This window comes from Taeniopygia guttata, chromosome 1A, assembly GCF_048771995.1.
Source record: "Taeniopygia guttata chromosome 1A, bTaeGut7.mat, whole genome shotgun sequence".
Classification (NCBI taxonomy): domain Eukaryota; kingdom Metazoa; phylum Chordata; class Aves; order Passeriformes; family Estrildidae; genus Taeniopygia; species Taeniopygia guttata.
The window spans coordinates 31495859-31518873 of NC_133025.1; the positions used below are offsets into that span (position 1 = coordinate 31495859).

The 23015-nt window shown below is 36.7% G+C and overlaps 1 protein-coding gene across 5 annotated transcripts in view; it reads right to left on the reverse strand.

Annotated features, from left to right (window-relative positions):
- Window positions 1-23015, reverse strand: part of TAFA2 (TAFA chemokine like family member 2) — a 184006-nt gene that overhangs the window by 15036 nt on the left and 145955 nt on the right. For all 5 annotated transcript variants that reach the window (XR_012053126.1, XR_012053127.1, XR_012053119.1 and 2 more), the window contains 2 exons: window positions 7944-8096; window positions 6846-6970 (listed from right to left, as the gene is read on the reverse strand). Coding sequence is in view for 1 of the 5 variants with exons in the window: in XM_041711861.2 (XP_041567795.1) it covers window positions 6846-6970; window positions 7944-8096 (278 nt within the window). In the remaining 4 variants the exon portion in view is untranslated. The remainder of the gene's footprint in view (window positions 1-6845; window positions 6971-7943; window positions 8097-23015) is intronic.

Genomic DNA, 23015 nt, shown 5'->3' on the forward strand with positions numbered 1-23015 from the left:
TAGCAACAAAGAGGCTGTCGCAAGTGCAATCACTCTTTCCCACAGGCAATATTTTGCTACAGTTTGTGCACTCACTTATATTGTAATCATATCATTTTTATGAACCTCCAGGTATTGCTGGTCACTGTATATATGTACATTATTCCAATAAATCTTTGTTTAAAATTAAAGTAGGAGCTGAGGAGTCTATACAGAGGCTCTGAAGTTAGGCATAGGAACAAAGTAGTTTTAGAGTGAGGTGGTTTCTTCAATTATAAAACCCTTACATAATAGTAGGAAAAGCACTTCCTGTACCTGACACATGGCAGATCATTGATCCATCCTACAATTATTTCACATTTCTCAGTGGTCAAAAGGCAAATTTTTTTTAATGTCATGTACGTTAATAGCAGTTTTATACTACAAAACATGTCATGTGAGAAATACACTGCTTTCTTAGCACTCACTGACCACAATTACCATACATTCTGCCTATCAGAAACATCCTGGAATAGCCTATACATTGTATTTAGATGATGAATTTCTGATTTTCCTAATTCCATATCATTACTACTGCTGTTTCTGAAAAGTCTGGAGAAGGAAGAAGAACAAAGACATGAAGGAAGAATCTACCACATATTTAACTTTGGCAGAAAAAACAGTAACACTTAAGGAACCTATGGATAAGTTTCTTGTGTGGAGATGTCCAGACCAACAACTAACCTTGCTGCATTGCTAACACTAGGTAAGGCTCGTTTACAAGAAAAATGCCATTCTCCATTCATAACCAGGGACACCTTTTAGCTCTCTTGTGTTACGTTGTCTTACTCAAGCAGTGGTTATGACAGCACTGGTAGCAGTTGAGCCACCACTTTATGCTGCCTCTTGATACTGGGAATCTGAGTAGCTCACCAAAATATAAAGGTACCAAACAGGAGTCCTTCCACTCCTTCTGCTGAAAGGCTTTTGAACAGCATATTTAAAAAATTGAAACATAAATAAAATCACTCTCTCTCCTTTCACTAGCTGTAATTAATATAGAAACAACCTAGCATCTGCAAGTGAGAAAGAGGAGACAGGGTAAAAATGTAAGCAGTATTTATAGATAGCAACAAAACTGCATTGATTGAGAGCAGTGGGATGCACATGAACACAGTTTGGCTGCAAATGAAGCCAGTTGGTGTGTTCAGACAGTACATTTTCTTTTCCAAGGATCTTATTCAATTTTGAGTTTCCTTTAAATTCTGGAAGCCATAATGTAAAATTAGATAAATTGGAATATTTCAAACAATTGAGTTCAGGCTCTCTCCTATATTGTTTTGTAAGGTATAGACACTCGCAGTATGAGTATGTATTTCTCACCATCCTGGCAATATTTTGGTTCTTTCCACACTAGTCATCTGTCTCTGGTATTGATTTGAAATGCAGATTTGGATTTGAAATGTACATAAATATACTCACTACGGATTTATTTTTGGCTCTGTAATATTTCTCTTTTATTTCTCTCTATCCTTGTAATATTTATTTTATTTTATTGCAGTACTCTATTTCTGATAGTGGTTTGGCATATAGTTACATAGTAATATAGTAGGTATTGATTTCTCTCTGTTCTGCAGTTTGCTTTCCTCCACATTGGAGTTCCTTCAGCCCATCTTAAAAGTGTAGGTGCTCAGCTATTCCAGAAGCAGAATGCTCATTTCCAAATGATAGCCCTTTATAACCTGGCTGAAAATATTTCTTTCCCTTGTTTATAGGAAAACATTACTCATTTTTATTTTCTAGATATTTTCAGGGGTTAATAATCAATATCTACTGTGTATCCAATTTCTTCTGTTGTTAATTTTTATTATTAGTATCAGTATTACACCAATAATTCTAACACATGCACTTTTGCTAATTTTTAGTAAGTAGTAGACACTGGACATGTTGCTCATCATAGTGTGAGTCGCTGATTTAGCTCATAGCTGTGTATCTTCAGAATATGAATATTTTTTAAACTCTTAATATATTATATTGCATTTCATAGTAGTCAAAATCTAAAGCTTCCCAAACTGACAAAGAATAGATGGATCTTTATGGTCATCTTCCTGCTGATAGACCACATAAAGTTACTAAATTATCTAAGCCAGCTGCTTCCTATTCAGCATTAAATATTTATCATTAGGGGCTAAGTTAGTAAACTACATTACGAAGTTAGGTAGTTTTCCTCTAGATTATTTGAGAAACATAAGCACCTCCAGAAGACAATTCATCAGACTTAGAACAAAATCAATTGTCCTCTGGAACTGAACAACTCCATCTAAAAGTAAAAAGACAGTCTAGATCTTGGGCTAGTTATCTCACTCTAGAGATAACCCAAGTCCAGTAAATTCTACCCCACATAATTTAACCACAATTTACTGTTAAACTATGCCTCATTCCACAGCCAGTCCTACCAAATCAAACTAAAAGCCTGAGGACAAGGTACCATTTAATTACTGTGCAATGGTTGAACGCTGCACCAGGGAGGGTTTAGACTGAACATTAGAAAGGTTTGCTTTACCAAGATGATGGTGAAACATTGGAAAAGGCTTCCTAAGATGTGTCCAAGCCAATCAGTGTTTAAGAGACTTTTTGACAATGTTGTTTCTCACGTGTTTTAATTTGATCAGCCTGGAATTGGTCAGGTCACCTGATGTGATGATCATTGTAGATCCCTTTCAACTGAAATAGCCTATGTTTTTCTATACTTTTTCCCATGAAAAATACCAATGCATATTTCTCTACATGTTCATAAAATATCAGCCCAGGCACCCTCGCCCACTGCCTGGAACAAGTACACACTTCTTCAGTCATATTCCTCTTCCAGAATCTCAATATGAGACCCAGGATACACCACTTTACTTTGTTCTTTTTCTCTAAATTCTGCAGGAAAGACACACAGGTTTATGAGCTGCCCAGGAGCCATTGTTCCAGTCCCAGGGTGGATGACTGGAGAACTGGGATCCCAAGAGACACTGGAGCACTTTACGTAAAGCTTGCCTGTATCATAAAAATATCAGGCAATGTAGTCTTAAAAATACAAATAAAGCCTGGCATCTTGATCTGCCCAGGGAAAAGACCTATCCAGAGAGAGACTTCTGATATGGAATATACCCCATAACTAAGAGAAATACTTAATTCTTTCTCTTCAGCTGTTATCTGACTGCAAAATATTAGTTTTCCATCTTTTTAAAGGGCTTGTCTGTTTGATATAAACTCAGACAATTTTAAAAATGTCATTCTCAATTTTATACATAATAAAAACATGTTTTTCAACTGGTGGGAAAATTACTTTTTTTTAAACCAGACCCTTTCCTGTATTGCAAGAAGAAAAAGGAAACCCCCCCAAAAAAGAAAGAAAACAAGTAGAACTTCTGGAAGTAGAATAATTTTATCAGGAAGAGACTGTAGAAGAAAGAGTACTTCAAACGCAAAAAAAAAAAAGGAGTTTTCATTGTTTTGAAACTCTTTTCTCATCATTGAAAGAGAGCAATGTGACAAAATTTTTGTGTTTATGTATCAAAAATTGGGACTACCCATGTGGGGGGAAAATGCAATTGTTTTCTGTCACAACAATTTCTCAGCCTGGAGAAGAATGCTCAAGTGTGCCTGGTAAAATCGCTGTTATCCTCATAATCCTCTCATAATTCCCCTAATGTATTCATGGACATCCTCTTTTGTGTGGTATTATGACTGGGAACACATGCCCATATTTCTTTATATGAAGTAAAAATTACTGATTTACCTAAGTTGTCATTGTTTCCTCCCTTCCTCTCCTGCAGTCTACATAGACCCAAAATAGCCAATTCTAAATCAGCACAATCAGCACTCATCTTTTTCATACACATTTTTTCCCTATATTCAGTTATTTTCTATGATTAATTCTTAATATCAGCCTTTTCCACTAATATGCAAACAAATTAGAAAAACAATACCTGTTTTTTTTTATTCTAATGGTAAATAATTTCCAAATTAGATTTCTTAACATTTGAATTCTGAGTACTTGTAATTCATTATTTATGTATGACCTTATGAGATCTATGTAACTTAATAAAATGCAAAACCTCAAGTAGACCACATTTTTAAAAATCAATTAGTTTTCTGTCATTTTTTATCTGGCCTTTTTTGCTTAGTGATTAATACCATAACTATTAGGAAGTCAGTATCATAATTTTTTACAATATGAGAATAAATATGCAAACAGAGGTGGACAAGCAAAATACCTCCTTCCTCCACTGTTTTTATTTCTAACGTAAAGGTTAACTATTAACAGCTAAAGATGTGGAAATGTAGGTGCTACTTTTCAATTTGGTATCCTGTAGAAGATAGTATTTCAGCAGATAATTGGGTGAGGATTTTGGCACATGAAGAAGGCAAACTTACAGAAAATGTTTGGAGGTGAAGATAAACTTTTTTTTGGCCTTTCAGGAATGCCTTGAGAAGGTTTTCCTGTAATTTACTTAAATCACCCAAGCTGTTTTGTTGTCTTTGTGTCTTTATACTTTTACATTATACATTATAATCACATATGGATTATTTCATTTGATAATCAGAAATTTATTATTCTTAACTTCTTAATATAGGTTCTCTGTACAGTTATTTTTTAATTTTTTATTTTTCTCTAAAGAAAAGGGGGGAATTTTGGAAAAAAAAAGCAATTTAGATTTTTTTCTTTTTATTCATATAGACCTTGGGGAGCAGAAAGAGGAGCTACAAAAATATGGTAGTGACTACACATTAGGGAAAAGTACTTGCTCTTTGATAATGAGCTACTCTGTTAACACAAAGAACCGCACATATTTTCAATAGCAATATATATTTTACTGGCCATCAGAATGATGTCTCTTAAGATAACAGGTCACTGTATCTTCCTGTCACTGACCTGGTTTCAATGACTTAGATCAGTTTGCAGTCAGAAATTTGAATTGAAGTTTGCTACTTGCTCAGAATAGCCTTGCAGCTCTGTGGTAAATGAAAGGAAAAGGAGGAAAACATACAGCATCTGGACAACTAGAAGGCAGAACAAATAGTGGGAATTTAAGGTGACAAGTATTTCCCTTTCAATGGTGCTAAGTCTGTAGCAGATTATGGTAGCCATTGTACTGAATCAGTGTTTATGACAACAAATATAGAAAAGGACTGGCTTTTCCAAAGCATCATTATTGAAGAGGTATGAAATGAGTCCTGAGGATTGCCCCCACCATGGAGAACAAGAAAATTCCAGCTGCTGCAAAGAGACAGACCTAAAAGTCTAACAACAATAAAGGCACAAGCTCCTGAGGACAAGAGCCTTGGGCTTCTTTAGATCTCTAGTAGTGGAAAAAGCTTCATCGCCTCAACCAATGCAGAGAAACTTATATTCTGACAAGCTTTTAAGAAGAAATCTCACCAAAGCAATCATACTTGACTTCCCCCTTTTGTGACCTCTTTTTTCCTACAGAAATGTAATCCAGGACCACTTACCATTTGTTAAACCCTCTCAATACATATAAAGTGGCAAGTATTCTGTAACACTAATAGCGTCATGTAGTAGTAACCAGGAAAAATTTCAAAACACACACAATCCTATTTCTATTTCTAATATTATTATTAAACATCTATCTGGTTCCTTTTGATTATATTCTATATGCACACACTTTTACATGCATATAATCAGATTTGCATCGGCATGTACAAAGTTAAGTGTGGGCAGCATTCCAACAAGGTCGTCTTCAGAAGAAACATATCAAAAAGTGGGTTCAGGAAGGAACTGTAAAGTGAATATTTAGGAAGCATCCTTTCTTCAAAGAATGTCAAAATGTTTTGGAGACTTATAAATACAGACACTGAGACATAGAGCTCTCTGTGGAACAGAAGGAATATAATTCAGTCAGTGCATGCTGTGTTTCACCACAGCCAATGTGCACCAAAAATTTAGTGCCTATGTAAGGAATATTTCAATAAAATTACGTAGATACTCAAACACCTGTTTAAGTACCAATCTAGCCTATTATGGCCTGACACTACAAACTATTAAATGCATAAAAGAAAAATCAGTCATGAGTAGGTGTGTTGGGGTGCAGGGGGGAAGGTGTTTGTATTTAAACACATGCGTATGTGTCTTTTCATCTTTTATATATTGATGAAGAATTGTGTTGACTCTGACAAGATACAATGGTGAAATTTTAGGAAGTTTGTATGCTTAATGCTTATCTGAATAATATTTTTTCTTCTGTTTTAGTTAGCCACTAATATGCAAAGTTGACAGCATGTTTTCTTTGTTGTCTATATAATGACCTTTAAATATATTTCTGTTTAAATAAATTTGAACCAATAATGTGAAAAGTGTCAAGTGGAGGAAAGGAAATCCCTGAAACTCAGTCAAATTTTTTTAATAAATTACAGTTATACAAGATGGAAAGAACCAGATCACGCTGTAATGACACATCAAATGCTTACCATGATCAGTTTCTATGTGGAATCGTGGTAATTCCATGTAACTTCAAAAAATGCTGGTTTACTATCCTTTGAATGAAGAGTTTAACAAAGTGTACAGACACAGTGCAACTGATTTCAGAGAGAAATACATATTAGATTATAATGAATTTGATAATTACTGTTGAAGGGATCAACTCTATTATCCCCAGCACTTACCTGAGAAGGTCTGGCACACAGCTTACTATGTTCAAACAATTGAAAAGTATGCTGAGAAAAGTGTGAGGGACCAGGAAGTCCAATCCCAGTACAACTCTCTTCTCATGCTTCTTTAGTCTTCTCAACTTAGGTCTTCTTTGTGCACCCAGTTTCCTGTGCACCTTTCTTTTTTTTTACTTGTTGGTAACATGTCAGGTTGGTATCATACCTACCCTAGTTGTTTTCACTTTATTCCCAGAGGAACAGCTCCATCCCTTACGATCTGGAAGAACTTTACATTCCTCCCCTTCAAGACATGGTTGCATGTGGCACCACCATTTCTGCTCCACTATTGAAGCTACAAGAGAAGAAAACAAATGTATTTGTATTTTGTTGAAATGGACACTTTAAGATGTCATTACACTGCAACATTTATTTTATTTTCCAGGAAAATATGAGAAACATGTTGACTGACAGCTAGTTGGTGATTTTCAGCTACCTCAGAACCTTCAGAAGAAATTGTTTCCAATTTACAAAAAGTGCTATGTGCTTCAAAGTCAATCTCTTCATAGCATTTCTTCCCAACTTCATTTTTATCTTGCTCAGCCAGATTTTAAAGTTTTAGGTAGACTCTCTTCTTTTGCTTGGTCTATAATATAGCCTAGCATATAGTTTGATTAAATTTATTCCCCAATGATGACATATTCACAGCTTCTCTGAAAGCCAACAACATATCAACATTAAAGAGATCATGTAAAGGGTGAATCCAGCCACTCTTTCAGATAAAGAGATGTGAAAAATAAGCTAGTATTTTCCCAAATAAAATATATGAGCCAATACCAGAATTGCTAACTAAGACACTAATATATCACTGTGAATATGAATAATAGTGTAGGTCTAAAAAGATTAAAAAACAGACAGAACTATGTTCTGTTTGTTTGCTTGTATCTTTCCAGTTAGATAAATATATAAATAAGATGTAAAACTGAAGCACACGAAAATTATATGCTTATGTAGGTTTTGCATAAATACTTTTAATTAAGTGAATTTCATTCAACTCCAAGAGTCCTCATTTAGTTAGATCAAATTTAGCCTCTCAAGAGGCCTCTTTTGCTGGCATCTAATAACTTTGTTTAGCATTTCTACAGAGCAATAGCAAATAATTAATGTTCCCATCTTCCTCCCATTCACCTTGGACACACCTTTCAAAATGCAGAAGCTTTCATACTCTTAGTTTAAATAGTTAACTGTAATGGAGTGGGTCTCAATGACCTTAAGCCAGCAAAAAGTCCCAGGAACACAAAGAAAGTAAGCAATAGAAGGAGTCGCACCATCAACACAAGAAGGAGCTGCCCGGGTGGTACCTGCTACCTGCCCAGGGAAGCAGGAACACTTCACTGTCTGTGATCTTTCCTCTATCTTATTCTTATTGCAGCATCTGTGAAGCGCCACCACTTCACAGGTCCCAGTTTTAACATGGTGAGCTGTGAAAACAAGAAAATGAACAATTTGATATCTTGAGAAGTAACATCATATTGTTTCATTTGTATTTTTTTTTAATTATAAATGCATTAAACTTGGCTCTGTAAGGCAATCTGCCACACATGAAATAAGAATTGCAATGGTATTAACACTAGAATGGAGAGTTGATCTCTTTTCAAAACGTAGTATAACTATCTCAGGCAGAAAACCCTGGCTAAAGAAGAACAGTTGAAGGGATATGCAAGGCTGCATATGGGCCTGTTCCAATCAAGCAGGAAACAGAAACATAAAACCAACCTAGAAACTACATTAATTTCCGGACTCCCATAAACAGCTGTGTACCTCTACCAATATTTTTTTCCTTTTTCCCTATGGGAGAAACTTTGTATATCAATGCTAAAATACCCATACATACATATGTTTTCACAATCCATGTCTCCAGACTTTATGCCCAGAAGAGAATTTGGCATGGTATTCCAAAACCTTCCTACAGGCAGACAGAGAACAACTGGCAGGATACAGGGAAAACACTCAAATGAAATCCAGAAATAAAATCTATTAAGGAATCACACTTTAAATTTTTCTGCCTGGCACTGCAAAGTTTACTTGGGAACATGGTGACCCAAATCTTTCAAACAAGGGAGGCAACAGGACAGTCCTCATAATTGTACCTATCACTTCCATTCATGCTGCTCTACCTGATTATCAGAACCATAATGCTAGAGTCCAACAAGAGGAGCAATTTGGTACGAGGAAAGCTACCAAAATACCTTTTCTGGTTCAGCAGCTAGTTACCAAAGGATCTGGAGTTTGGAAAATGTTTTAACTGAACTTTCAGTAGTTGCTTATACAAGGCTAGATATTCCTGGGGGTAGTTCATTACCATCGCAAGAAAGAGAGAAAAAAAATCTGAACTTTAGCTGATATTGACCTACAATCTTGTATGGGCAGGAATACTAATTATGTGAAGCAATACCTGTCCCTCAGTTCTGCTCCTATTTAACTTTTTGTGTGCTTTATGCAAAGGCTGTCTACTGAATGCTTCAGCTACCTTTATATCCCTGATGTCAAACAATAAAAAAGAGTTTTTACAAGGAAAAGAGCCCAACATTGATGTTTGGATTCACTCCATTATTTCACAGTGTCAGCTCCTAAAAGGATTTAGTAAGGAACAAAACTTGATGTAGGTTATAGACCCCATGAATTTCCTAGAGGTAAAACCCACAGCTAGCAATTAGACTCCGGGTCTTCATCAACAAAACATAAACTGCTCAACATTTCATTAGGGAACCATGCATTCTTCAGTATAACAAATTGCGGTGAACACTGTGGTCTTTGTCATCACTCAATGTATTGTACCGTGTCAGGTTTGATTATACTCAACCACATCATGCTGTGCTACAGCTGAAATGATAGAACACAATGCAGGCAATTAACCCATGATCCATCATATTTTGATATGCTGAAATGTTACATTTAAATCAAAAACCTAGGAGGAAAAAACATTGCACAAACACTGATTTTCTTCACTTTCTAACTGTAATTTTTAATTCAATAGAGCGTGAGGAAAGTAATTCATATTATCTGCCTGGACTTGGCAATCTCTATTTTATACCTTTAAAGACATTGAGCAAATATTTTTACAGCTACTAGCACAGGCTGCCCCAAAAATTACTTTTAATGCTTTTCCAAACAATTCCTCTGGTATACATGCCAATAAAGCAATTTAAATAAATACATTCATTTTTTTCTTAATAAAACACTTGTAAAGTTCTTTATTTGTGAAGAGGACAAAAAATTATCCTAGGATATATTGGATATGTAGAATATATAGTAGAACAAACACATCCTGCTTTTGCAGGTTCATATTAGCTTTAATTTTGATAGGAATTACATACCTTATACACATTCATCCTAACACAAATTCACTAAATTGTATTTTATGAAAGGTACATAAAAATCCTAGACACTGAATCTACAAATGAAAGTAAATTTAGTGATAGGATTACTACATACTTTTTCACTATCTCAGTTTTAATTTGTATTCTGTATATCACTGATCCTGAAATTTTTTGTCCTAACTCTTCTATCATATATAACTTTATACTGCTTTACTGTCTATACACAAATGCCATAATACAACCACTAAGGGAAAACAAAGTACAATGTACAAAAGTAGCCATCAGGAATGGAAGCCAGTTAAAAGAGCTATTGTAAAATTCTGAGAGGGAAATTTTCATACTGAAACAAAAATTTTGAAAGCCTTCTTTGTAGTAATTAGGAGGAGAAAAATCAGACATTTTAAGACTTTCATGGAAAAAGAGTGCAATGAAATGAAACATTCATGTACAATACAGAAAAGCATTTCAAAGGGTGAAAATACATATGCAAAATGGAAGAGAATAAAAAATAGCCACATACTATCAATAGTATTTGGAGAATCTTTAATAAAGATGCTTTGAAATTTCATGGGTTTAAAACAAAAACATCTTAGAAAAATTTTGCAAAGATATTTCAAACACTGAGAAATTAGACTAACCATCCCTTAGTTTCTCTTTGCCATCTAGAAAATGCCATGATAATTCCTTGAGAGGAATAGCAGGGATTTCAGGTCCTTATGCTATCAAATAATTAAGTTCCAGTGCAGTAAGTACAGGATCTGTCACATTTATGTGAAATTCAAGCTTCTATACAGTAGATAAAGGATTCCCCACAACCTAAAACAAATTAACCTTATTAAGCCACTGGATCATTCCACAAAAGGAGGATACTACTTTGGGAGATTCACATTTTGGTTTTGTTTCTTTTCATCCTAGTACAGATTTCAAAGTAGGCTGCTTGCTTTGCAGAAATTATTTGAAGAACCAAATGTAATTTCTGTAACCTCACAGAAATTAGTTATTCAAAACCACTGCAAACAGTATTTCATTTGCTGCTAATGCAAGCAGTCCTTCCTGCAATCAGTGTGGAGAGGGACTGAAGGAAAAAGACTCAGAGATCTCTATGTGTACAGGTTGCAAAATTTAAGTTTACCTGATGATACATAACATAATATACACATAAATTTTGTTCCAGAAGATACAGAACACTGTATCATGAAAGGGGAACTTGGAAAACAGGAATAACCATATCTCACCCATTAATGGCATATCCTGTAATTAACCTGCCACTTTTACAGATTTTTTTCACGTAGCAAAATCATCACTACCTATCTCATAAATCAGAACCAGAAACTTCAGTGATCAGTATCATGTTTCTGGAAAAAATGAAACTATGCAACTGCTAGTCTTCATTTTAGGTAAAACTTTTCTTGTTCCTTCACAGCAATTAAATTCATTCCTTCAGGTGAAAAAAATTTCAGTCACATTGGCACAGTGCAACTGGCTTTAAGTTATGACCTTTACCCTCTACTTCTGTGGGAGGGTTGCTCCGGGGAAAAATGGAAGTTATTACTCAAGATTGTCCAATGTAAAAATATGAATATAAGGTATTTTGTGTAGGAATGCGAATCTTGCATTAAATCAAGAAAATATTCTGAATAGCACCTTTTCCTAGTCTCAACACTTAAACACTGATGTTCAATTCTGTTACCCATCTGCTTAGTCATTTGGATCTTTTCTTTCCTGAAAGTTGCAAGGTCATGCACCAACACATTCACTGGCCACTGACAAAGAGGAAGAAATCATGTTGCCAAGAACTAAACAAAATTAAGTCACAGCTTTATTATGTTTCTGTCTTCAGGATCCCTATCATTGCAGTAGCCACATATAAGCAGCAGGGGGGAAAAAATCAAAAAGGCTCAATTAAAAGCTCTCTGCAAAGACACCAGCACAGCTGGGTGATACAGTTAAATCCATCTAACGACTAAGAGCTACTGGAAGCAAAAGAAGATCCCTTGTCTCTTGTTCAACATTCTTTCATCCCCTGCTTGCATGAACACTATCATTTGATAGTGAAAATGGTAAACCAGGAATTTGGACTGGAAGAAAAAAATTTCCTTTTTTCAGGGTTAGGTCTCTACAAGTTTAGCTCCTACAACTCGGTGCAGAGACCACTGAGAAGCATTTTCAGCCAAAGGAAGAGGAAGGAGCTGGCAACCACAGATTCGTGATAAACTCCTGCAGAAATCAGTTCATATATCAGCTTGCAAGAACTGCAGCTGTGAAATCTTACATGAAATAAATGTATCTTATTTTATTCAATTTAAGTTATTTTTCTGAGGTCACAGAGACTATTTAAAACCTGCAAAGCTTTGTTTGTTTGAGTCTATGCTATAGGTGAGAAAAGAAGCATCAACATTAGAAGAATGGTTATTACATTTAGTCATGAGTCTAAATCCACATTGCATCTAATATTTTATACATTTTAGACTTTTTGTCATCTTAGGTATGATCAGGAAGATATCCCATATGCAATAATACAGCGACCCAGTCATACAAAGTAGGTACACCTACAAAGTAGGTGCACTTTGTATCCATGTAAAGCATATCCACATTAATGATTATAATGGAATTACTCTTTTAAATTATCATCTGTAAGGAAAAATAGACAGTATTCTAGGATATTGTCAATTTACTTCATCCATTTCCCTGAGTGATTAGTCACTATTCCATACCACAATATTCAAACAAATGTGTGATTGGATGTATTTATGAAATAAATAAAATTAGTGGTTATAACATACTCTGTTTCCAGAAGAGGCTCTAGATTACTGCCCTACCCTTAAATGACCAGGGAAAAGAAAGAGGCTTTTCTTATTCACATAGCTTATTTGCTTTGTTCATACTGATTGACAAGGAAAACAAATGTAGGTTAATTTTCTGCTACACTTCAGTAATTTCAGTATGTCATATCAGTCTCAATGTGTCACTGTAGAGAGGAAGGATACAAACAAACTTGCAGCATCTCCCTCACACACACAAAACACACACTCTCACACAATATTATTGCATTTTTTCAATATTTTAATGAGTGTTAGCAGCGGCCATTTCTAAGCAACCAAAATCTTATATATAACCACTGCCAAGTCAGGATTTCCATCTAACTTGCTCTTTAAATGTCAGAATAAGATATATATGAAATCAAATACACTATCTAATTTCTTCATTCAATTAATTTTAACATTCTTCAATATTTTCTATAATATCCATGTAACAGCTGATAGGGAAAAACTTGAACATAGTTTATTTCTTTTCTACCAGCAATGGTTCTGATATTACTGCAGTTCTGTGATGTGAGGACACAAGTAATGTGATGCTTTTTGTTAAGGATAAAATCTTTGATTTGACCATTCATTAGTGCAGTTGGGGGAAAAAAGCAGCCAAGATTTTGGGAATACAAGTTTCAGCTTGCTTTTGTGAACACAAAACAAAGCACAACTCCATTTCAGCTCCATGGGCTGAAGAGAGGACTGGCAGCGCAGATACTGGGAAAAGATGCCTAACTCCCAAAGCAGCACTGATAGATGTACATCAACAGCAACCTTAGTGAACTTTACCTTTAAAGATCAAATGCAAAACCCTTTGAACTCAATGTTTTTGGATAGGTGGGTTTTGGATCAGAATGTCAATGACAGAGTAATTTTTGTTTTTTCCAATAAGGGTGACATCTGGATTTGCAACTGAGATATTTTTTCTGATGACTGAACATGCAGCACCTCTTACAATGATTGAGCAAATAATGATATATAGTCTAGACATGTGAAAACTATGGTGAAATAAGATTATTATATAAAACAAAATCAAAGATAATTTTATCCACAAGGGTTTTTGTGTTTTTTATTTTATTTTTCACATTTTTAATTGGTTTGAAAATCTTAGGATATTTTTTAAATTGGGAAAATTACAAAAAACAAGTCTATTTTTATTTTTTAAAATCTTACTTGGTGTTCTTCTTTTTCTTGCTGTTTTTTTTTTCCTTGTTTGGCCAGTGAACAGAAAAATCAATTACAGACACAGCAGTAATTCCTGTGTCCTGAGTGGTGACAATGAGGCATGACACAGTTGTGGTGCATCTCAGGAAACGCACTCATGTTGCTTTATTTTCAGATGACACATGGGGTTGTACTATAGTAACAGCAGGACAAAAATGCTAATTTTGTGCTATCCTGTTCTACACTATCACAGAATCATAGAATGGGTAAGGTTGGAAGAGACCACAGTGGGGCTCTGTCTTTTTGACAACCTCCCTCCAGATACTTATATACATGGTGTATATACAAGCTGCCAGGAGCCAGCGGTGTTTCCTTGTGGCCAAGAAGACCAAAGGTATCCTGGGGTACATTGCCAAGTCAAGGGAGGTGATCCTGCCCCTCTGCTCCACCCCAGTGAGGTCCATCTGGAGTGCTGTGTCCAGTTCTGAGCTCCTCAGTGCATGAGCTCCTGGAGTGGATCATACAAAGAGGGACAGGAGCATCTCTCTTACAAGGAAAAGCTGGAGGAGCTGGGCCTGTTCGGCTTTGAGAAGAGGCAACTGAGAGGTAGCTTTCATCATCATATCTATTATATATTCCCATACAATTATTTCTGAAAACTCTACAAACACACCTTATTGACAGGTCCTATTTACTGTATTCACATTCCCATGCTTTGTACCTCAGCTACAGTTATTAAAATCACTTGTTCACTTTGGGCACTGAAAATTTCAGACAGAGTATGCTCTACTTACACCACTGGAAAATGAATTTTAGGTTAAAATTCCAGCATTGTTTTTCATTTCTCTTTTACTCTGATTCGCTTGCATCTTGGGATAGGTTCTCAAGTGAATTGCTAAAAAAAACATAGCTGATTGCTTGGAATATTTTGCATGCCACTTGTAGGCAACACACAGAGAGAAAATACTGCTAACTGCAGCTCCTCCCAGGCTTCTTGGACTCAACACGATGCTTTCTCTCCTGAGAGAATTATTTTAAAACAAGAGTCATTCTTGATAAGTGTTTATTCTGCAGAAGCTGGACCAGCTCCTCTACCCCTCAATTAACCCAATTAGTCCACTTGGGTGAAGGATGATGAGCAGAGTTCATATGACAAGTCTATGCACACAGCATCTCCGGTAGCCTTTAAAACCTGAACTAATGAATGGTTTGCCACAGTCACATTGCCAAGCATAATCTTCTGCATGGTGCCAAAGAAAAATCTCATCCATCAGTTTGTCTGCCAGACATCATTTACAGCCATCTGTATGGGAAGACATTTTCCCTTTTGGAAAAACATCAAGGAAAAACTACAATATAAGCATTCCCCTGAGAAGAGCTCACTAATGAATCTGTGAGATTTAGCCTCAGATATTCCCATAGCAAAATGTATGCACTGAAATGGACTGCTAAGATATCTCCACTACGAGAGGAAAAGACTTACTGGAATAAAGTAGCAAGCTGGCAGAGTCCCAGCTGTTCTCACAAACAAAAACTACCGATGGAGCATTTCACGTAGGATCTCTTGGACCTGGAGAGCCCACAGCCATGTCCTGGCCTTGCTGAGGCTAATTGTATTCAATCAGTCTTCTGTCAGGAGTGAGCCAGTCTTAAATAATCTTACCTCCTCTCGCTCAGAAAAGTTAGTGTCTTTTTATGGCAATGGCAACAAATTATTACTTCATACCAAACTTTTAGCCAAAGAAACAGGAACTCAAAATACAACCAATTTTGAGGTAGTCTGAAGGATAATTTCCTCTTCTCCATATGACCCCACTCAACCTAGAATGCTGCCTTCCTTAGGTCTGACTTTTTAATTTTGAAATTGGGTAATCTCTAGGTTCACAAAACCACAAAGCATTCAGGGAGAAGATCACAAGCAGCAATCATTTTGGCAGTTTCCAGCTCTGCATATGTACACCCACTGGAAGAGGAGCAGAAGAAGCTTCTGCACGTTATCCCAGTCCTCATCTCATGATGGGCTCCCTGAGTGCAGCCTGCCTGCTGGGTCTTACCCCACCTCCCACTGCAGGTGCCCAGAGAGGAGCTGCTCAACCAGAGCCACCCCATTTGCCAGGTAGTGAATGAGAGGATGATGAAGCAGCAAAGGCTCCATGTTTCCTATGGGACAGAACTGGAGCCACTTTGCTTTTTTCAGATGAGATGCTTCCCACATTTCTTCTCCAACAGCTGCGAGCTGACACGATCCATGAGAAAATTTGTGCAGAACCAGTAGAAAAACACTCAGGGCGAGGTGCAGTTTATAAATACTACAAGCCAAAAGCCCCAGTATCTCTGAGGTTGTTATCAAACATGTTAAGCAAACGATATATTAAAGTGTGCAGACATTTTGCAAATTACCAGGCTGATGCTTGAGATTACTAATTATACGATTTCACAGAGCAAAAAGACTAATCCAGCTTTCAGGCACTCAAAAGAACATTTGGCACAAAGACTTTTTATTCTCTCATACTGTCTCTTTGGGCCTTCTGCCAAATATCTCGACTCAGCAAGAAGTGGTAGCACATGTCTCAGTGCAGCCTTCAGCCTTTGGCAGAATACAAAAAACCCCACATTTTCTCCTCAGTCTCAGAGAGTCAGAAGCCTGTCGTTTACACAATTATGGAGAATATATTTCCGTTCCCCTAGATAACACTCATTGTTGATTTTCTTTTCTTTCTAGCTGACCCAAATGGTCACATTGTATAGATGACAAATTAGCATGTTCTCAGGAATACATCATAAAAAAAAATTATGCGTTTCCACCTCCTTGTATTTGCATGATCCTGTGGCACAACACCTTCACCCTAAGTAGTGCCTTAAGAAAAATATTGTTTGTGGAAATTTCTATGGAATAGGATTAGTGCAGCAAGGTGGAGAGGTATATTAAGCCCTACTTTTGAACTGCCTGCTTGCAGCCTTCTCATGCTTGTTAAAAGGTATCTCAAGCACTTAAAGGTTCCTCTATGGAGACAGTAGCCAAAGCCCAGGGAAGGGGAACCATTATTTTCCAAAAGAAAGGTGCAACTGTGTCCCTGCATTATAGTTCCATTTCAACAGACATCTTACTGCTTGTGTGTGATCTTTCTTCTGCAGTTAAGATCTTCATTTATTAAGGTCCAGAAACTACTTTCACAGAATCTTAGAATGGCCTGGGTTGGAAGGGACCTTAAAGATCATTTAGTTCCAACCTCTCTCCTAGAGGTTGAGAGACACCTTCTACTAGACCAGGTTGCTCAGAGTTCCATCCAAAGTGGCCTTAAACACTTCCAGAGGTGGGGCACACACAACTTCTCTGGGTAACTCATTCCAGTGGCTCATCACCCTCATGGTAAAGAATATATCTAAATCTATTCTCTTTCAGTTTGAATCTATCCCCCCTTGTCACTACATCCTCTTCTAAAAAGATCCTCTCCACTTTTCTTGTATTTAAAAAACTTCAGTCTTATATAAGATGGTCAATTCATATTAAGCATGTCAACAAGAATTTCATTATAAAAGTATTTATGTTTAATTTCTTTTCAAAAAATTATGCTTAGCACCCCTTATTCAGCCTATGCTAAGATTTTTCAAGTTTTGAAAAACAACAGTTACCCAAATTTATGTTGAAACTCTAATAAATCCCATCAAATAAAGAAGACTAAAGAGAAAGCCATGATTTCCAAACTAAGCAGCCCAAATTTTTTTTCCTGAAGGGGAATATGAGCATCACTTGTTTAATATCTATATTGAAGAACTATTAATCTGATGAAACTTGCTATAACAGAAACACTTCAGGATTTTAGTTATGATCCACTAGAAACCAATCAGTGAAGTCAAGGTAAAGTTCTGAAAATTCTGTAAATGTAAAGATTCCCAATGTGCAAAATCTTCCCAAAGATAATAATCAGAATACTGAGTCACTCACTATCCCTCTTCTGTGCAGAAATCTATTTATGTACAGCTGTGTGCTCACTATTTGCATGAAAACATACCATAAGGTACTGAAAATAATGTTTAACACTTATATGTGTGCATACATTCATCACATAAATATGTGATGACATTTAACATAATATCTATAAAAAGCATTTAAATTTTGAAATTCCACCTTTTAAAAGCTCTGCAAGATTTTTGCTTGCTTGCTTGCCTTGAACATTGTCTGGTTGCCTCATTTAATTTTACACATAGTTTTAGATGGTGTGTTAAATTTTTTTGGTTTGATGTTTGGTTTTGTTTTTCTTCACCTTATCTATTTTCATGACTGGATATAATGTACTAATTTAAAGTTTCTTTAATTCTCGAATGTATTTTTATAATATATTGCATTCAATTTTGCAGCTCTATAATGCATTTTTACTTAATCAGTCAGCTAAAGCAAATTATGAAATACACTTTGAAATATTTCTCCCACAAACCATAGGCACATGCATGCACATTCACCTTCCTGACAACTATATAATTGCTTCTCTTTTTTTTTTCATTTTTCCTATTTTACACCCTGCCTTCTAGGACTTCTTCACCATCCTTCAGACTCCTCCATATGTTTAAGAGAAACTCCATAGGATGTCCCAGTACACAGTTCACTGTCTGAAGGAAAGATCTTAATTCTGAGTTTCAGCTTGCTTCTTTAAGGCCCCAGGCAAGCTCTTTGAAGTGTAGAGTCAGGAGGGAAACTTAACTCAGGCCTTTAGAAAAAAACTGCTAACAAGGCAAATGTCTAGTACTGTGAAATGCTTTCCTTTGGAGTGATCTCCCCTGTTAAAACCTTCCCTCTACATTGTTGATTCCATATAAACAGCAAGTCTCTGAGCCATGGGTATGATTAATCAATAAGGATCTAGACAGAGTCTATGAATTGAAACTGGATGGCCTGGGAAGAGGCTGGCTATTCTTCAAGACAAAGGAAAAGAAAGCACATTCCAACAAGCCAAGTAAAATAGGAGAAACTGCCAGGAGAGCCATTCAGAGCAGTGCAATGAGGAATATTTTTGCCCAAGGATTCCCAGGAGAAAACACTTTCAGATATGTCTTCTTGCTGAAAACACACCTTTCAAGATGCTCCTAATAGACTCTCAGGCATTTGCTACTGAAGGAACTCTGGTTAACAAAGGCTCTTGACAGGAAACATATAGACTACCCTCATAGCTACCCAGAGTCAGAAGCTGCAAAAATATCACAGAACCCAGAACTCCAGAAGTGTGTTTTTTAATTAGCATGTAACCAAAACAGCTGAAGTAATTTACACTGTAAAAAAAAATCTATTCAAAACAATAATATGGACAAAAAGAAAATCATAATTATTCAGGGACATTCTCAGACAATGAAGATTTGGCTTCATGTTTGGCATCTTAATCATGTATCTTTACGGAAGCTCAAACATTGCACATCAGGATGTAAGAGGCCACACTAGGCCAGCTCAGGACCCTTCTTCTGCTTGTCCACAAAAAAAGCCAGGCACCTTGTGGAGCTGTGGACATGAGTTCTTTGGGAGCGCACACCTGGAGCAAAATAATGTTCTATTACTCCAGAGAAGTCAAGCCTCCTGCATTGAATATGAGACTCACAGACCAGACAAGAAACTGTGCCTGCTGCCATGGAGCAGAGAGAAGTGTATGGTGCTGTGCTGCTCCTGCTGGAAGGGCTGGTGAAGGGGCTGCTGCTCAAGGCAAGCTTCCAAACAGGTCCAGCTCCCACAGTTCCTCCTTTGCCGTGTTACCCAACACCCAGATCCATCATTCTCCCACAAGAGCCAGAGCAATGCTTCTGCAGGTGCCAGGAATGAGGCCCACCCAAGATGTTATGTCAGTGCCAGAGACTGGTCATGCTAAAGGGAGAGTCCAAAGAGGCAGCCACAGCATTCACATCTTTCTCACCATTGTGAAAGTGCAAAGGGGTAAAAGGAGAGTGGTTGGTTCTCAGGGAGATATGAAATCTAAAAGAAAAAAATAATTAATGCTTGAATTTTAATGTAACTCTTGCTAATACGAACTTGCAAAGAAGACAAAAAGACAAATTACCTACTGCACATTATAGCATCTGCATTTTTATAACTGCATAATCTTTGATCTTTTTGCAACTTTAATGTAGGATTTTCCTCACAGAGGTCAACATTAGAACCTCAAAACTACAGACCTCCCATTACACTGTAGTGTGGTTTTTCATCAAATAATTGAGAGATTGGGTAGCAGTTTTTATCTGCGGGCTGGCTTGAGTCTTTCAAAGTCCCAAGTGCAAAGCTGCATGCCACATACAATACATAGTAGTGCAGTGTATTTGTCTGCCAGGATCTAAAAATGTCAGAAACGACAGCAGACTGTTTATAAAAATCCACAAGGCTGTGCCTCTTTCCAAGGTTAGATGAAATTGTTATGAGGAAATGAATGACTACCTACAATTCCTTACAAATATCTATACTGCCTCACAACAAAATATTTTTACTGCTTTAGTTCAAAAATACACACCAGAAAAAATACATGACTGTTAAATAACAGTCCAGGTCCACAGCACTGATACGCTGTGAAGGGAGCCAAGTGTAATCTTCCTTAGCCTGTGGAAGACTGTCACAAAACTAAAAAAAAAAATTGCTTTTCCCTTCAATTCATCACCTTAAAAGATGAACAGTAAGGGGATACACCAGAGGATTTGAAATGCCATTCATGAGACACCTTGTCTGATCACATACACAAATCCAGTGGGAGTTTTATCTTTACAGGGTTCACAAGTCAGGGAAGTCTTCAGAATATTCCTAGCACATATCTTTCATGTGCAACCATAGTTAAAAGATCATTGTAAAACAAAATAAAAATATGAAGAAATCAGAAACTGAATATGCAGCAGAATGAGCCAGCTTTTCCCAACCTCAGTTGCACAGCCTTGCTTTAACACCTAATTCTTTACATGGAAGTGGCGCCTTGTCTAGGAATTCTATGTTGACTGGGCACCTATAATTTCTAAGGAACAATAGAAAATTAAACATAGGTACTGTGAATCTCCTTTTATTTCACACACAACCACTCTTATTTGTTTTGCTCTTCACTTGGATTCTTACTTTAATTAACATTCTGCATAACACAGATGTAATCTGATTATTTCTGATCCTCTGCCTCATCTCTACAAGGGAGTCACATGTTCATCCACTGTTGGGAAGGATGAATAAATATAATTACCTGGCAAAAGATTTACAATAGTACAGCCAGGATGAAAAAAATCTCCCCTACTGGTTGAACAATGCCCTTACCTACAGATAGGTCCAAAAGTCAAATGGACTGTTCTATCCCAACCCCAAAAATGTATGGTTTATCCCACACCTGTAAACCTACCCTGAAGCATCAAGTGTCTGTGACCCCATTGGTCTAAGTCTTGTTCCAGCCCACCTTGAAGCCCCCTGATAAGGGGCCTCCGAGGGGCCAGACGCCCTCTTGGAATCCCCGCTCTCTTGGAACTTCCCCCCTCTTAAAGCTTCCACCCTCTCCTAGAGCATCCTCTCTACCCCTTGTCTCTCACCTCCCCCATCCCCTCAGGCCTTGCCACGTGCTGCGTCTGGCAGCTCCAAGCAAGACTTTTCATCATCCCTCATAAACTTTATATTCTAAGAACAGCCTTCAGAGATCCCTCATCTCCATTCATCCAAGCCGTCCAGGAGTACAGCGTTCCCTACAATCCACATTTCCTTTCTCATATAGTTAGATGTTTCTAGAGTCTAGCAGCAGCACATGTATTTCTATGACATGAATATATTGTCATCTGATAGAACGGAAACCAAATTTCAGCAGTTCATGCATGGTTCAGAGTCCTAAAAGCAGTGCACAGCAGTGTCCAAACCTGCAAACTGTAAAGATTTGCTGGAATTTTGTCCCTGTTTATTTTTTCTCAAGTACTATACATATGCATACTGGCATAAACACATATACAATCAAGGGCATACAAGTGTCTCCAGGTGGAGGCATCCAATATTTTAACATAGAAATGTATCTTGACATTTTTATTCACTTTCTGTGTCTTTATAGCATCATTTACTATATTATTATTACAATGAGAGCAGGGTTTCAACTGTTCTCTACAAAACCAAAGACAGATCACCATACACTGGATGCCTACAGTCCCTAATCTAAGCTGGACTTCCCTGCATAATCAGTGCAGCTAAAGAAGCACTTCCAGAAGGTATTACCCAAATCTTAAGGGTGTAAGATTAGATCCCTCCTTAAGGGACACAGCTACATCGGGAAAGATACTCCTTGATCCGTGATTAGTCATTTCATCCATGAGACTGCCCTCATTGGAATCTGACATTGCCACAATACTGAAACAGGCCTAGCAGAGATCAGTGCTCTGTAATGACCATGTCTGCTCTATCATTATATATATGTATAACTAAATCAAGCTAAAATATATCCACTGATTTATTGTCCTCCGTAAAGTTGGATTTTAAGATCTATGACATTTGCCAGGATCCAGTAGAGGAGTCACATGCAGGTCAAAATAGAACACTTGAGTCAGAGGAAGAAACACACTCCCATAGTTTTTATTTTAGAAGCTTTTAAAACTTTACTAGTTATGGTAGTAGCATATCAAGGCTGATTTTCAAAGTTCTCTCTAAAGACTGAATTTTCTCCTTCAAAATAAAAAAAAAAAGAGAGAAATTTCGAGGACTCAGACATCCTGGATTTAAAATACATCACTGATTTATTTCTTCATTGTATTAATAAAGGCACACAAAAAAACAGCAAATCTGATGCTTTTAAAAATCTGAAGCTGTAAAGTAACATTTCTGCATGTTTCTCCAGGTTGTCTGTAAGAAAGAAATTTCAGTTTCTCATCTATCTTTCCCTTAATTACTCATAATTGCTATGCATAAACCTAGGAGACTTTTACATAAAATAAAGTAAAAAATAAATGTCAAAAAAGCATAAAAACCTAATTAAAAACTTTTGAAATTGTTACCCCCTAATGATTATTGTTATGAAAAACTGAGTGATATTTTATAGTTTAACACCCCTCTCTTATAATGACTTTATTAGGATAAGCCATA